Genomic DNA, 17027 nt, shown 5'->3' on the forward strand with positions numbered 1-17027 from the left:
CTGGGAGGCTGGCAGGTCTGTAGCAGCCTGCTATGCCATGTATCTGGTAAACTCAGTAAAAGCCTGAAAAAGTCACCGAGGGCTCCAGGACTCCTCCTTCACCTGCTCGGGTCCTAGAGCTCCTGCTTCATCCCTTCCTGCCGCTATAATAGGGCATTAACAAAAACAGGAATAATAAATATTACCAATGATATCAATAAAGAGTGTCCTAAATTATAGCTCGAATCTCCCTCTTAACTGTGGACACTCCAGACTTCCTGTGGAGGCCCCCTCATTGGGTGGGTCACTTTGATGTTCAGTTTACTTCTCTCAGCCTTGGGGAGGTGCTGTTGACCAGTGAGGTGACCAAAGGCTGGGTGAAGGAGTGAGAGAGTGATAACTAGACTTTGTGATCAGCCCGCTAAGTAACCTTAGAGAGAGAGAATTGACAGAACAACTAACCTGTATCTTTTTTTTTTTTTTTGCTGCTCATACTGGGTTTTAAAGCCTGTCATATCTGCCAAGCAAGTGGTCCACAGAAAAGTAAAGCAGACCAGCCTTTGCATCTCTGAAGGGAGAAACATCCTCCCATACATGATCTGGGGTTGTGGCTTAAATGCTTCTTCACTTCAGACCCTATTTAGATAAATGCTTTGAGATGAAAAGGCAGGTTTTATATTACCTTTTTTCTACTCAAATCCTAACATTGTATATTTACTGGGATAAGTATAAGGACAAATAGATGGTAAATTGTAAAAATAAAGGAAAACCTTATTGCTTCCTCAGGTCGGCCTACCTTCTGTACTATTATGACATCTACCTGAAAGTGCAGCAGGAGCTCCCCCATCTCCCCCAGTCTGAGATCAATAAGAAGATTAGTGAGAGTTGGCGACTTCTCAGTGTGGCTGAGAGGAGTTACTACTTGGAGAAAGCCAAACTAGAGAAAGAAGGTTTGGATCCTGTAAGTAATTTTTTTCCCAATTAATTTCAACATTGGTTCAGTGGTATAGGCCTTGGGGAAACAGCTTCCTGTTCTCCATTTTCTTTTTGGGGGAGGTCATGTATTTTTCTTGAGCTTCATACCGTCTTTTTCCATTTGCATGATGTCACATGCACTCTTGTCCTCTGCTTGCAGCAGTACGTGAAGCTGACATTATCTGAAGTGAGCCTTAGGTTCTTTCTGAATTTTAACATAACTGAAACACCTTTTCCTCACAGGCAGTTGGTATTATTTTCCTTCGATGTCGTAGTTTATGCAGGCATTTCTCCTATACCATGAGTTTTCATGTCACAAATTGAATATGCTGTCATTTATTTGTCTTGTGCTGCCTGATATCTATTAAACTGTAATCAGCAGCTGGACTGAGCGATGGTCGATACAATTGCTTTGTATAATGCCACAGTCTTCTACCCCTGGTGGCTGTGACCTAGGCTAGAAGCAAAATGCAAGATTAAAGTCAAAGATGATGGAGCAGAGGTTTGGAGTGCTTGGATTAAAGGACAGGAAAGGAAGCATTTTATGCATGGACAACTGTTAACACTGCTGGGGCTGTTTGTTTTCAAACTGAAATTCCTGTAAGAAAAATATCCTTGTTATTGCAAGCTGAAACCTTGTCCCTGAACTCCTTTTTTCAATGGAAACAATTATCTCTAACTTCTTTTCTGATGCAGCAGTGCAGAGGTCCCTCAGGAGTCCAACAGCTATGTAGCTATGTAGAACAGGCTGTATTTGCCTTTAGTGGAGCACTCCACTACCATTTAGATTTTTTTGTTTTTATTGGCTTATTCCTCTTCCTGGCAGAACTTTGTGTTACCTACAGCAGTAGAGTTGCCACTTGCTACTCCCTCCTCTAGATAGTTTGTTTATAAGCTGTGAGTGGGATGAGTGGGAAACAATCCCGGTGTGGAGAGGGGAAGTAGAGTCCAGGAAAGGTACACACGCTCCCTTCCCATTATAAACTCAACAATCTTGCCCATAATTCAAGAAAACGAGATCTAATCCTGGAGTAATACAGTTTTAAAACTAGATTAATGGAGGCACAGCCCTATTAAAGCTTTTTTAAAAAAATTTAAGTCACCTGCAATGGTTTTTCCTTGTGCATATGCAAATTTATGTGTACGGTCACTTCTACCACTATCACCAGGAATATTAATAGATTAACTTTGGTAATAACTACTGTGATCTTGGGCCACCCTGGTGGCACAAGGGGTTAAGCACTGCACTATGAGGCAATCCACAGCCTTTGCAACATGAGTTCGATCCCCGGCTGGCCAGGGAACAACCCACATGGCGAAGCAGACCTCTCCTGTCTCGCTCACTGCTTCCGTCAGCAGTGTATTTCGGTCAGTCTGCCTGTTTTGTTCCTCGCTCTGTCTCTGGTGAATCCTCTCACCCCACCCCCCCATCTCTGGCCTGTACCCCAGCTCTTGTGTGCATAAATATATAAATCTTTAAAAGAAAATAACTACTGTGATCTTAAAAGAATAACTTGAGTCTTGGCTTCCCCATTTGCAAATGGGAACAGAAGGTGTCTACTTTGTTTAAAATCGACAATGTAAAACACCTGCTTGAATTCTTAGCCTACAATGGCTTGGTCACTATTATTTGTTAGTAGACTAGGTATTAAGTGACCACATAAGAAAAGGTGGCATTTACTGAACATCTAGAATGAACCAAGACTAGATGAGACTTTAAATGCTGTGTTTGACCTCTCCAGGGTGCCTGCATGCTTTGTGAGCCCGCCAGAGCCTTGTGGCTGGCTGTCTCCTCACCAGCCCCGTGTTAGTGCCCGAGGTTCCGGTGTTATGACATCCAATCCATAAGATGAAGGTCTTCAGACCTCCTGGTTTCTTTGTGTTTGGATGTGTGAAGTCCAGATCATCGTATGCATTTGCCACCATTTAGTTTTGTTCTTATCCATCTGCTTCAGAGTGACTTGAGAAAGTCACTTCTACATTATCTTTCCAGTAAAGGCTCTGTAAAGGATTCAGTCTGTCTGCTTTCATGTGTCATCTGAGTGCTGCTTTTAACTTTCATCTCTGAGTGCTTCTTTTGTACCCTAAGTAGTCTCATCGACATCTTGCTTTTGATTTATTTAAGGATCCTTTTGTAATTGACTTAGTGTTCCTTTTAAAAGATGCTTCTGAAATTATTTTTTGTTCCATTTAATTTTGTTCTTCACTTAACTGTTCACTTTGAACTTTTCTATTTTCCTTATTGGGTAACTTTCAGTTGAGATTGAAAAAATAAAAGCACCTTTTTCTTGGTGCCAATTAGCTGTGCAGGGTTGTGTTTCTAGTACCTGGGTCTCCTTGTTCCACGGAAGACCTGGCCTGGAGTCCCAGTTTCACTGCTTACTAATTTTGTGTTTTGGAAACATTTACTTCTCTGAGTTTCAATTCCCTCATTTATCAAATGGGAAAAATAACAGCATTTAACTTAGTAGTTTTGTTCTTAAGGTCAGGAAATCTTAAGATTCTAAATCAGTATTTATATTTATCTTGCCTCACTTCCCCCCAGTGTATTCAGACCCTATCAGATAACCCCTTCCCTATGCACACTCTCTCATGAAACCTTTGCTTCGTCATCTGTCTGCCCTCTTATTTATAACCAGCACTGGAGAGACCAGTGCTGTTAGAATCCTTTCTACCTGGAAGTCCAGCTTGTCCTGTTGATTTGTAACTTGTAACAGATTTTATTGTGCATTATACATAATGGGGTTTAAATCTTATGCTGCTTTGGAATCATAAGGTATCAAAGTTAGGAAGGAACTCTCAAATGGCCAGATGGAGCAGCAAGGCCTAGAGGTGGGAAAGGATTTGTTCAGGACTATACCAGACCTGGGGTTCCACATGTCTGTCTCCTGTGTGATCAAGTATATAAAAGCTGCATTGGCTAAAGTGTGACTCAAATAAAAATGACATTGTTAACAGAGGCTGATCTTACTTAATTTATAGGTTAATAGAGTGTGGTTCCTTTTGCAGAAAAAACGTAGAGAGTATATACCTGGGGCCTCCTTGGTGGCCTAGGGAGTTAAGTCTCAACACTGTAACTGCTATGGTTTTGGTTCAATCCCCAGATAGGGAGCTGGCCCACATATGGCATGGCAGACCTTACCTGTCTTGCCCACTGCCCACCTTGGCAGTGTATTTCAGTGAATCTTCCTGTTCTGCTCCCCACTCTGTCTCTGGTGGGTCCTCTCCCTCCCCGTACCTCTGGCTTATGCCCTAGTTCTTCTGTACCCAAAAAAAAAAAAAAGTGTATATCCATGTGATCTAACTTTTTATCTGTTTATTTATCCTTCCTGGCTTCCTTATCCTTAGAATTCTAAGCTCTCTGCCCTGACTGCTGTGGTTCCGGACATCCCAGGTTTCCGCAAGATCCTCCCACGCTCAGATTACATCATCATCCCCAAGAGCAGCCTACAAGAGGATCGGAGCTGCCCTCAGCTCGAGCTGTGTGTGGCTCAGAACCAGATGTCACCTAAAGGACCATCTCTTGTGTCCAACACTGCCCTGGAGGCTGTGTCCAGCCATGCAGGCATGGCGGAGCAGTGCCTGGCTGTGGAGGCCCTGGCTGAGGAGGTGGGAAGCCTTGCCCAGCCCAGTGCTATACAGGAGATCACCACCTCAGAGATCCTCGGCCAGGATATGCTACTGGAGGAGGCGTCCCTGGAGGTAGGGGAGAGCCACCAACCTTACCAGACAAGCCTGGTAATCGAAGAAACCCTGGTGAATGACTCACCAGACCTCCCAACAGGAAGCCTGGCTGTGCCCCACCCCCAGGTTGGGGAGAGTATGTCAGTGGTAACAGTCATGAGGGTAAGTGTCTTTGGTACTGATGTCTTTTGCTCTATGTGGAATGACTAAAAAGGCACTAGCGCTGGGCAGTGTGATTCTGTAGCAGTGGAAATTGAGAGGGCTGGTGTGTACTTCTGCTAGCACTGCTGTCCTGTTGGGATTTTTCACCCCTGGACTTGCTGCAAACTTCTCTTAAGTTTCTCTTAAGAAACTTCTAAGTTTCTCTTAAGTTCTCTCAAGTTTCTTAAGTTCTCTTAAGTTCTCTCTAAGTTTAAACTTCTCTCTAAGTTTCTCTTAAGTTTCTGGGGCACTCTCACCAACTTTGGCCCAGCATAGCCAGAATTTCTTTACTTGAGGTAGTATATCATGTGCATTAGCAGGAATGAGGAAAATGGTATTTGTGCTTTTATGAGTTAAAGCCAGCATCTGTCAGACTGTTAGTATCATTCAAAATGCTAAGTTCCCTGAAGAAGATTGTTGCAGCAAAACACAGTGGCTCCTGGAACGGTTTAGGAAGATTTTAAGTGGTTTTCATGGATACACATTAGATAGAAAGAAGGAAGGTCTCTTCAAGGTCAGTTGATAAGACTGCCTCCAAAAGAGAAAATTCTCTCCACGGGCTGTGTGTCATGCAGAGTTGAGGGGACAGAGCAGTTTTAGTGATCCTGCTGCAGCCGGGTCCTCTGGAAGTGGGGGAGCTGCCCCCATGCCCTCTGTTGTCCTGGGTAGGATGGTATCCTCAGTGGTAGCGGTTCCCTTCAGATTGAGAGGACCAGCATGCTGCAACCCCTCTGGCCTAAGTGGGTGAGAACAGGCACTCCTGCGGAGGAATCCAGCCCAGATTGCTTGCTCAGTGCTACTCCTAGCAGTGAAGCATGCCTTGGCCTGGCTAAGGCAGATCAGCAGAGCCAGAAGAGTCGGGTTTTCCAATGTTTGTGTGATCTTTAGGAGCCCCAAGCCTTTTAGAGTTTTAGATTTCTCATCTGTAAAATGAAGGAAGCACATTCCCTGTGATAATGATTTTCTCTTTCTTCTTAATTATTTTGAGATAATTATAGATTTGATTTTACAAACACATAAGATAAGCACATGATGGTTGTTGAATTTGATCGGTTCTTCCAGTGCTGTGGGTGGCCCTGGATATTCTTCCCTCCTTAATAAAACTGTCCTTTTCCCTGTGCCCGCAGGATTCCAGTGAGAGTAGCTCCTCTGCGCCAGCCACACAGTTCATCATGTTGCCTCTTCCTGCATACTCGGTTGTGGAGAACCCTACCTCCATCAAACTGGTCAGTGTGTGGGGAGTTGGTGGAGGTTGGGACTCTCTAAGAATTCTCTTCCAGATGTTTTTCTAAAAGTCTTATATCCTTGGGATACTGATACTGGTAAAGGTCTCAGAGGAGCTGATCCAGGTGTTCTTAACTGGGGGTTGGGGAGCCAGGTTAGGGGAAGGCCTGTGAATGGCGCTGCAGGAGAGCCATAAATTCTTCAAGTGAAATAAAAATCTTTGTACTTGAGAGTATTTCCTGCAGTAGTTCTATGGCTTTTATCAAAATTTCAGAAGCACACTGTAGAAAAATTGAGGGGCCACTGATCTAATGCAGTCCTGTTACTGTATACATGAGGGGAAAAACTTAAGAGAAAGAACTTGCTTTCTGGAAGATTCAAGACCACTGGGCTGTGAATCAAATCAGAACAAAGACCCTGTTCTATTTTGATTTTCGGTTAATGTTTTTTTCTGTCACACATGCAGCATCTAGGCTGAGGTAAAGCCCTATGTATTTCATGTCCTGTTACCCTGTTATAAGTAGTTGGAAATTTTTTTTTAAAGATTTATTTATCTATGCGTACAAGAGCTGGGGTACAGGACAGAGATGCAGGGGGTGAGAGGATTCACCAGAGACAGAGCAGGGGACAGAATAGACAGGCTGACTGAAATACACTACTGAGGGGAGCAGCAGGCAAGTCAGGAGAGGTCTGCTGCACCATGTGGGTTGCTCCCTGGCCAGCCGAGGATCGAACTCGTGCTGCAGAGGCTGCAGATTGCTTCATAGTGCGGTGCTTAACTAACCCTTGTGCCACTAGGGAGACCCTATTGGAAATTTTTTAAAAATATCTGTTTGATCACTACTAGTGTATAGTAAGACAATTGATTTTTTTGCCATTAAATTTGTATTCAGCTTCTTTGCTGAACGCGTGTATTCTGGTAGCCTCTTAGTAGCTTGTTACATTTTCTATGTAGGTGAGCGTGTTGTCTGAATAAAAGCAGTTTAGTGTCTTCCTTTCTGTTCTGGATTTCTTTTTCTTGCTTTATTTCCTGGTGTAGGATCTCCAGTGCAATGTTGAATATAAGTGGTGAGAGCAGATAATGTTTGTCTTTATTCTTCAACTTGGGAGAAAGCACTCAATTTTTCCCCATTGGGCATAATGTTAACTGTAGGTTTTTCATGGATAGCCTTATCAAATTTAGGATGTTTTCTTCTAATTTGTGGAGACTTTGGGAATGGATGTTGGATTTTGTCAATGCTTTTTTTCTGTGTCTGTTGATAGAGTTGTGTGTTAAACTAACTGTTCTTGTATAAATCCCACTTGTCAATGATCTATCTCTTGTGTGTTGTTGTGTTTGAGTAGCTAAATTTGGTCAGAAATTTTGATTTAGGTTTATGATGGATATTGTAATTTCCTCTAGATTTATCTATTTCTTGCATTTTTATTTATTTTTGTGTCATGTGTTCAACTTTTATTAAATAAGTAAACATTTTAGGATTCTTATGTCCCTTTGATAAATTGACTCCATTGTGAAGTGACCACTGTCATTGGCAGTATTCCTTATGAAATTCTTTGTCTGATATCCAGCTTTCTTTTGATGTTATTAGCAAGATATGTCTTTTCCTATCCCTTATTTTGAATCTTTGTATGTAAAGTGCTTTTTGTAGACAGCACATGGTTTGGCTCGAAGAGCAAGATCTGTCTGGCAGTCTCTTTCAGTTACTTTAGGCCATTTACATTCACAGTGATTATTGTTTTGGTTAGGCTAATATCTGTGATCTTAAACTTGTTTTCTTTTTGTCCTATCAGTTTTGTTATGATTTCTTTTGAATTAATTGAATATTTTTAATGAATTTGTTTTATCTATTTTACCAACTTACTAGCTATTAACTTTAAAAAGAAAATTGTGTTTTTAAATTGAGGCAACATTGCTGAATCACTTTTTATAGGTGGTAATCTTTTTCTCACCAAACCACCAGTGCTCTCTCTCTTACCCACCCCCACACCCCCCTCCCCACTGTTCCCCCAGTCCCTCTGGCAACCATTATCTTTTTGCCAAGTTCAAATTTTTATTTTTTTCTCTTGTTTGCGTGTAATAATTTTGTTTTTGGTATTGCTATTCCACAGATAAATGAAACCATTCAAAATTTGTCTTTCACTTTTGGACTGATTTCACACAACATAATCACCTCAAAATGTGTCCATTTTGCCCCAAATGCCACCATTTTATCTTTCTTCAAAGCTCTACAGTTCCTCTATCTGTTCATCTGTTGAAGGGTGTCTGGGTTGGTTCCATGATTGGGCAATTGTAAACAGTGCTGGCAATTGTAAACAGGTGTTGGGTTTTTCATGTTATTTGGATAAATACCTAATAGCAGTATTGCTGGGTCAAAGGGGATTTCCATTTTCTTGAGAAATCTCCATACCCTTTCCTAAAGGGGCTGTACCAACTGGCACTCCCACCAACAGTGGCCAAGAGATCCCTTTTCACCCCAGCCTAGCCAGCATTTGTTAATTCCGTTCTTTTTATATGGGCTATTCTCAAAGGGTTGAGGTGGTGTCTTGGTATGGTTTTGATTTGCACTTCTCTTATAATAAGTGATAGTAAACATTTGTTCATGTCTATAGTCCATCTGAATGTCTTCTTTAGAGAAGTGCCTATTGAGGTCCTGTGGCCATTTTTCAGTTGGGTTGTTTCATTGTATAAATACTTGGTAAATTTCAAAGATTAACCCCTTGTCAGATTATGGTATACAAGTATTTTTTCCCATTCTATAGGGTGTCTTTTTGGTTTTGTGATCATTTCTTTTGAGGTACAAAAGGTTTAATTTTGGTGTAATCCCACTTGTTTATTTTTGCTTTTATTTCCTTTGCTGTTGGGTTTCCCAAATACATCTTTGTGGTAGATGTCCTGTAGTGTGTCCCCTATATTTCTTTCAAGTACTTAATGATTTTGGTTTGTTTGTCCAAATCTTTAATCCTTTTTGAGTTAATTTTTGTGTATGGTGTTTGGTATGGGTGTTGCTTTATTTTTTTTTGCATGTGGCTATCCATGTTTCCTAGCACCATTTATTAATAAGGTCATCCTTTCTCTTAGCTATTGGAGCAAAACTTTGTTTTGGTTATTTTGGAGCTTTCTTTAGGAGTAGTAGTATGTATGCATCTTCAATTTATCATGATCTACTGAAATGCCTGCCTTAGATAAGCAAAATGTTCCTAAATAAGGAAGTTATAGTATCTTAAACAGGAAGAGCCACTTTAGCCTGATTCATGGAAAAAAATGCTTATTTCTCCTGAGTCTTTGTTCTCCTGGAAATTTCTGTTCTTTCATGGTCTAAGCCAAGCTCTTGTGGAAGATGTGTTATGAATAATGCTTAAGAATAAAATACCAGATTTGAACACTAGATTTTTTTTTTCTATAAACTGCTATTTAGGAGTATTTCCAAATTCATGATAATTTACTTAGAGAACTAATCTTTTAATCTTTTTTTTTTTTTTAAGATTTATATTATTTCATGCATATAAGAACGGGGGTATGGCCAGAGGTGTGGGGTGGGGAGGGGTGAAAGGATTCACCAGAGACAGTGTAGGGAGCAGAACAGGCAGACTGATGAAATACACTGCTGAGGGGATCAGTGGGCGAATCAGGAGAGGTCTGCTACGCCATGTGGGTTGCTCCCCAGCCGGGGATCAAACTCGTGCTGCAGTGGCTGCAGTCAGCTTCATAGTGCTGTGTCTCAACCCCTTGAGCCACCAGGGAGGCCCTAGAGAACTAATCTAACTCAATTTTTACTCTGCCTTTTGGGGGTATACAGAATGAATATTTTCTATGGGGCCACAATTTGAGAAAAGATAGTCCCAATAATAGTTGTCTCTTACAGACCTTTACAGTCTTTTACAGTTTACTAAATGACATGCTTCCTCATTTCTTACCTTATTTGCTTCTTGGGCTATATCCATGAGATAGGAAGGGCAGGTAATTTTACAGAAAAGAAACCAGGGCCCAGGAGCTAGGGTGACTTACCCCGAAGTCATTCAATGTGTCAGTGGCAGATTGGAACCCAGAGCCTAGTCTCTTTCCCCGGTCACTCCACTCCACACTGAGCCTTGACCTGCTGCCAGTATCATAATCATCTTTTCCTTTGGCGTCCTGGCCAGGGTAGCCTAGTGCCAGGTTGCTGTCCCCCAAGGGAGGTTTTGCTTTTGGACTAGACTAGAGAAGCTGGGATTAATTGCTGAATAAATAGTCATAACAGACAGAACAGATCTGACAGGAAATGTTTTCTTTCCAGCATTAATCCAGCATTGGAGCATTGCTAATTTCTATTTGTAACTGAAATGTAATAACCCGCTGTCCTACATTCTGTTCAAAGGGAAATCAGCAGAGATGGAAAGAGCCAGTGCCTGGGAATATTCATATACAAAGAATTAAATTCCTTTGAGTGTGAAAGGACTTGGTTTCTACTGGACACCTCTCTCATTTTTTTAGTAACCATGATCTGTTTTTATATATCTGAACCCTGGGTCCTGTTGATAGTTCACTGATCTTTTTTTTTTTTTTGGCAACTGTACTATTTTTTTATAGCAGTGACACTGGTTTATAGCAGTGTAAACAATAAACCAATCCCCATTTGATTTAGGGGTATAGTTTCACACCTCTTCAGATGTATGTCATCACACTCAACACCAAGGTACCCATGACCTGCCACCATGGTTCACTGGGCCTCCTCCCTCTTTTTTTTCCCTACTCCCACCCTACCTTCCATTAGCCTCAGTTCTGCAGTCAGATTTCTAATGTTAGTTTTGGTTTAGTTTTGTTGGTCCCTTTGTTTTGTTTCTTTATATTCCACATATGAGTGAAATCTTGTGTCTTTCTTCTGACTTATTTCACTTAGCATAGTCCCATCTAGTTCTATCATTGGTTCTCCTGAGTGTTTTTTTTTTTTTTTAAAGATTTGTTTGTTTATGCAGACAAGAGCTGGGGTGTATGCCAGAGGTACAGGGTGGTGGTGAGAGATTCACCAGAGTAGGGAGCAGAGCAGGTGGATCTACTGAAGTACACTGCTGAGGGGTGCAGCAGGACAGACAAGAGAAGTCTGCTGTGCCATGTGGGTCACCTCCCTGGCCAGGGAGCAAACTCATGCTGCAGTGGCTACAGATTGCTTCATAGTGCTGAGACTTAACCCCTGGCACCACCAGGGAGACCTGTTTCTCTAAGTTTTAAATGAAGCAAATTCTTTGTATTCAGTGCCATAGGATGTAGCTGGGTGCATTGGAGAAATCTTAAGACTAAGATTCAGAGAGACGTGAGTTCTAGGTCTGTCTCTGCCTGTGAGTCACTCTGTGACATAAGGTAAGCACTTACCTGCTCTGAAACTCATTGGCAGTATACCTGCTCCCATCACATTACTACACACACTGAATGAGAGACTGGTACGCTGTTTAGCACTGCGGGGTAACCCTCTCAATAACAACTTTTACTTTATTTTGGTATCTAACTATAACCTTAGGCACCTCCCTTTCCCCATTTGAGCTCAGTTTCTCCATTTCTAAAAAGAGAACTAGTTGTATCACAAGACCTTTCTAACTTAGACCTTTCGGGTACCAGGACTCAGCTCTCCTCCTCAAGCTGGTAACTTCCTGGGTTGTTGTGTCACAGTGGTCATCAGAATCCAAGATATTACACTGCAGTGCTGATTCTGACCTGCTCTTCCTTCCTCACAGACCACTACGTACACCCGACGGGGCCATGGGACATGCACCAGCCCAGGTTGCTCCTTTACCTACGTCACCAGGCACAAACCACCTAAGTGCCCTACCTGCGGTAACTTCCTAGGAGGCAAGTGGATCCCAAAGGTAAGGACCATTGGCCACCTCTGCTTTGGAAGCCCCACAGGTGGCTTTCCTGGTCTGTCCTCATTTTTGCTTTTTGGCTGCTAGTAAGTCAATTTCACTGTTGAATGTTTTTAAAAGAAAGAATAAAATGTCCATGATCTTATGCCATGTAGAGAAAAGCATCATGAACATTTTGGTATATTTTCTTTCAGTCTTTTTTTAGTGAATATACAAGTTCTATATCTTGCCATTTTTCATTTGACACCATGACATTAAATATTTTTCAAAAACATCTTTGAGTGCTTCATAATTTCCTATGAATGACTACATCTTGTTAATTTATTCATTTTCTGTTAGGTTTAAAATTTTAACAAGCGCCCTCCATATTGGCTTATTAATTATTCAAATACATAGCTGGCACTTTAGCTCAAAATCCTTTCAGTCTCCTATACTTCCTATTAAAAAGTGAGGTCTCAAGCCCACTATTCATGCCTAGTTTTCCAAGTGTACATCCCTGTCTCTGAATGAATGGTGCTCAGTGGATTAGAGCGTTAAGTTCAGTTCCACATTTTTTTGTTACCTGTTGTATGCTTGGTCCTGACTATACAGCCTTGCCACATTTTAACTGTAAGTTATTTAAGGGCCAAAAGAATTAGAATAGACAGGGATGGTTTTATAGAAGAGATGGTCTTGAAGGAGCAGTAGAATTAAGGTGGTAGAAAAGGAGAGAGCATTGTTTTTGTGAAAATAGCTTTAGCCTGGGTTGCCCTGTGTTTAAGTCAACATATTTGTAAAGGGGAAACTTCAAGCAGCATGCCTTGTTGAATTCCTCTGGGATAGTATCTACAGACCATCTTTGAGAAATACTGGGATGGTGACTTTTACTGTCTGACTTGACTGTTGGACTTCAGGGAAGCACCGATTCCAGGAAACAGTAGAATAGTAAGAATAAATTTTGGAGTCCGTTTCCTAAGTTCAAATCCCTGCTTCTGTAAGCTTGCATAAGCCATTTTATTTTTCTCCATGGTTTAGGTTTTCTTTCTACAGTGAATGGAAGTTAGCAGTAACGCCTGCCTCACTAGGATTGCTGGAAGGGGCAAATGAGCTTATCCATGTAGAGTTGTTGGCACATCCCTGATGGTCATTAAATTCTCTGCAAGGCTTCACTGCTGTCGTTGGCAGCAGTGTAGTTATTGAACTTAGTGTTATTGTTAGTCTTCTCACTTCACATATCAGGGAAAAAACATGGGTGCTTAGTATTTCAGGAGGTTTTGTTGGGTTTCTTGTGCTCACTTGTCTGGTAGGAAGCTATTTAGTTTTATTCCCAACCTAATATTCTCCCAAAAACATACTTCCTGGATGCAGAGATTGAGTTGGATAGTAGCAGACACTCCCTGACCCTTCCCCGTTGAGGCCCAGCGATCTGTGAAGTGGCCTGTTCCCATGCCTCCATATGTCTGAGCATGTGGCTTTGTCTCAGTTTGTTGTTACTTTTTTTTTTTTTTTTTAAAGATTTATTTATTTATTTATACAAGCACTGGGTACAGTCAGAAGCACGGGAGAGTGAGAGAATTCACCAGAGCCAGAGTGGGGAGCAGAGCAGGCAGAAGGACCGAAGTACACTGCTGAGGGGAGCAGTGGGCGGCAGGAGAGGTCTGCGCGCCATGTGGGACCCTCCTCCGGTGGCCGGGGAGCAGTCGGGGATCGAACCGGCGCCGCACAGGCTGTGGGCAGCTTCGCAACCCAGCGCTCAATCATTGTGCCACCAGGGAGGCCCTCACTTTGTTGTTACTTTGACTTTCCTTTTTCATTTCATGTTCTCTGCCTGAAATAGCTTTTGAGCCATAGTTCTCTTTCTGAGCTCAAACTTATGACATGAAAACAATTTTTATCTCAGCTCCTTGTTCCCTGTCTTGGCTTTCTAAGTCAGCTTCTTTTTCCCCCAAAGGTTTTTGCAACACTTAACATGTAAAAAGTAGATAACTGATTTTTAAATCTCATAGGCCCCGAATAAGTCAACCTAAGATTGGTAACCTTTTAGCATCAGTACACTCAGAATTTTAGAGATTAAGTGACTTTGGTTATCAGCTAGTGAACCCTTTGTGTTTCCAGCTGAGTAAAAATAGATTTAAGAGGTGTGATTTGTTGAGTTCGCAAAACTTATTATGCTATCACTTTTTCCAGTAAACCACACTTCTCGGGCATTGCTATGCTGTTTAGCTGCAGAACCTTTCGAGTTCTTGAGTCCTTATTTTTGAAGCAGCAAGTATAAATAGTTTCTTAAAGTTCCGAATGTGTTTGTGCCAGTCAGGAAATGACTCACCTTTTCTTGTATTGTTCTAGAGTTCATACTGGCTAAAATTAGCTCAGGAAACATGTGGCACAGTTCCCAATGAATTGGTTGGAACAAAAGATGATATATAAGGCTCTTTTGCTTAAGGTTTCACTCCTGTGGGTTCTCTGATGGCATAATTGGGGTCTCTGAGTGGGCTGCTGGTAGTGTTTGCCTTCCATCTTGAAAGAAAGTGGCATCTGAAAAGGGTAGGCTGAGTTAAATGTCAGATCACTGGCTATAATTTTTTGCTCTGCTTGCAAAGGATTTTTGTCTAAAATAACCTACTTAGTGGGCAGTGTTTTACTAAGAAACCTCACAGAGGCATTTAGTTTAATTTGTGTCTTATTTTTCTGTTGACTTTTCCCTCTCCAACATTAAGTAAGCTTTATGCAGTTTACTTGGCATGTATCTTTATTCATCTTTGTGGTTATTGTTTATTAGAATCTGATGGTGCTTTACCAGAGATTCCTTAAAAGTTCTCTATAACTGGTTCTTAACTGGAGGCAGCATGCTGCACCAGGTGCTTTGGAACTGTAAGGGGTTATTGGCAGTCGTTGACTGGGAGTTAATACTGAAATTAAATGATCTCAACCACAGATGCTAAACTCCCTGTAGGGGAGTCCTGCACCATGAAAAACTGGGCTACCCAAAAGGCTATCTTCTACTGATAAGCATTGAGAGCCCAGTGCTCTCTCATGTCATTACAGGGAAATGAGGATTCAGATGAAGCTTGCCCTAGGTCACATAAGTACTTAGGAAGTGTGTGTGTGTGTGTGTGTGTGTGTGTGTACATTGTGTGTGTAAATAAATACTGCTGTATCCCCAAGTGGTGTTGATTGGCTCAAAGCTAAAACATTAAGGGATTTTTTTTTAAATTAGGTCTATCTCTGGTAGCAGCTGCTATTTTTAGTGAATTCGAATATTTTCTAGGACTTAATATGTATGCGTTAATATGACCCAGTGAGAAATTTGTGGCAGATGGCTATGTCTCAATATTCACCTGAAATAAACTGGGACAAAGAGAGTTTTCCTCAACAGAGCTGGAAGCTTTGAATCTCTCCATGGGCGACTGAAGCCACATTGGGATTAACTGAATCAGAAAGGGGGGCCACAATTTAGGAATTTTAGATCTAAATGTCTCTTTTCTGTTTTCTAGACGTAGAGAATTGGGCTTTGGGGAGTCAAAGGTCAGGCTGAAAAATGCCATCATTTGTTTGCTGAAACCCAAAGAGGCCTATTGATATATTTGTTAAGAGGAGCTCAACTTTATCTTAAGTGGGGCATTGAATGCTTTGGTGACATGGACCTGAAATCAGAAGACTTCTGTTCAGGCTAGTTTTAGACCTGGCACCTTAAGTTAGCCTCTTCCACTCTCAGGGCCAGAGTTTCCTTTATCTGATGCCTATACCCTGCTGTTATGAGGATCAAGGGAGAAAATATTTTTGAATGTGTTGTCAACTGTAAAATGTCATATGCTTACAACGTTATTCTTATATTTTCTAGGAAAAGCCAGCCAAAGTCAAAGTGGAATTGGCTTCTGGTGTCTCCTCCAGAGGCTCTGTAGTTAAAAGACATCAGCAGCCTGTCACCACTGAGCAAAATTCCCCTAAGGAAAATGCCTCCCAGCTGACTCTGGAGAACTCCGAAGCTGTAAGCCAGCTCCTAAGTGTAGCTCCTCCAAGAGAAGTGGGTGAGGAGAATGAGTGGGAGGAAGTGATCATCTCAGATGCCCATGTTTTGGTCAAGGAAGCTCCTGGGAGTCGTGGAATAGCAGTCACTAAGACATCAGTCATCAAGAATGGTGTGCAGCCTGAGGCCACCCTGGGGACAACTGAGAATGACAATCCTGGATCAGACATTCCACCACCAGCCGAGGGGACCGGGACCGGTACCTCCAGTCCACTCCCTGCTCCTAAAAAAACTGCAGGGTAAGCCAATCTGTTTATATATTATAAGATTGTATTTGAGTAATTGCTTGGGAACTGCTCTGTTTTGTCCTGTGTCTCCTACTACATTCCTTTGGGAGGCAGCAGTTAAGATTTCTGTTTTAGAGATACAGAGAGCAGGGCTTATAGACCAATCAAGCCTTTCCTACTATACTGCATGGTGCCCTGCCATCAGATTCCTTATAGTGCTCTTGTCTGTCTCCCTGAAGCAGTTATGAGGGTCTACCTGGTAAAGGCTGAGGTCAGTGTGACAGTGTAGTTATGATCCTGGATACTGGCTTTGGAAAGAAGCCTTCTGAAAGCACCTAATAGATTCCTGGCCTCTTGGTCAGAAATGCAGCTCTGGTCCTGCCTTTGTTGTTTTCTGTTTGACATTGAGGGTAGTCATTTTGTGCCTCTGACCTTCAGTTCTCTCCTGAAACATCTTGAGTCAGGTACTTAAAACTTTAAATAGCTGCCCACACAGTGAAAAGATCGCATATAAAATGGCAATCCAGTGCCTTGCAAATAGGAGATCCCTAGTGTGGGCTCTTTTTTATTCCCTTTCTTTCTTAGAGATTTCATAGGCTTCTCCATGTAGTCTCTTCCCAGAGGCAGTTGTGTTCTGGTAAGGAAGGGCTTTTATTTGTTTATATCAGTGGGGAACAGTTTCGCCCCAGGGGACATTGCAACAACTGTTTAGAGATAATTTTGGTTGTCACCCTGGGGGTGAGGTGTGGGGTTGCTACTGGCATCTTATGGGTAGAGGCCAGGGATGCTACTAACCATCCTAGAGTGCACAGGACAGCCCCACAGCACAGAATTATCTGGCCCACAATGTAAACAGTGGCAAGTTTTAGAAATTCTATTTTACATTATTACTTAAA

The 17027-nt window shown here is 41.9% G+C and overlaps 1 protein-coding gene across 2 annotated transcripts in view; it reads left to right on the forward strand.

The window, feature by feature from the left end:
- Positions 1-17027, forward strand: part of HMGXB3 (HMG-box containing 3) — a gene marked incomplete at both ends in the record, with an annotated part of 46240 nt that overhangs the window by 724 nt on the left and 28489 nt on the right. Inside the window, 5 exons of one of the 2 annotated variants that reach the window (XM_084252298.1) lie at positions 766-940; positions 4303-4800; positions 5967-6065; positions 11770-11901; positions 15719-16143. In XM_084252298.1, coding sequence (XP_084108424.1) covers positions 766-940; positions 4303-4800; positions 5967-6065; positions 11770-11901; positions 15719-16143 — 1329 coding nt within the window. The remainder of the gene's footprint in view (positions 1-765; positions 941-4302; positions 4801-5966; positions 6066-11769; positions 11902-15718; positions 16144-17027) is intronic. The other variant, XM_084252299.1, reaches the window with a different exon arrangement.

This window comes from Talpa europaea (assembly GCF_964194135.1).
Source record: "Talpa europaea genome assembly, chromosome: 13".
Taxonomy (NCBI): Eukaryota; Metazoa; Chordata; class Mammalia; order Eulipotyphla; family Talpidae; genus Talpa; species Talpa europaea.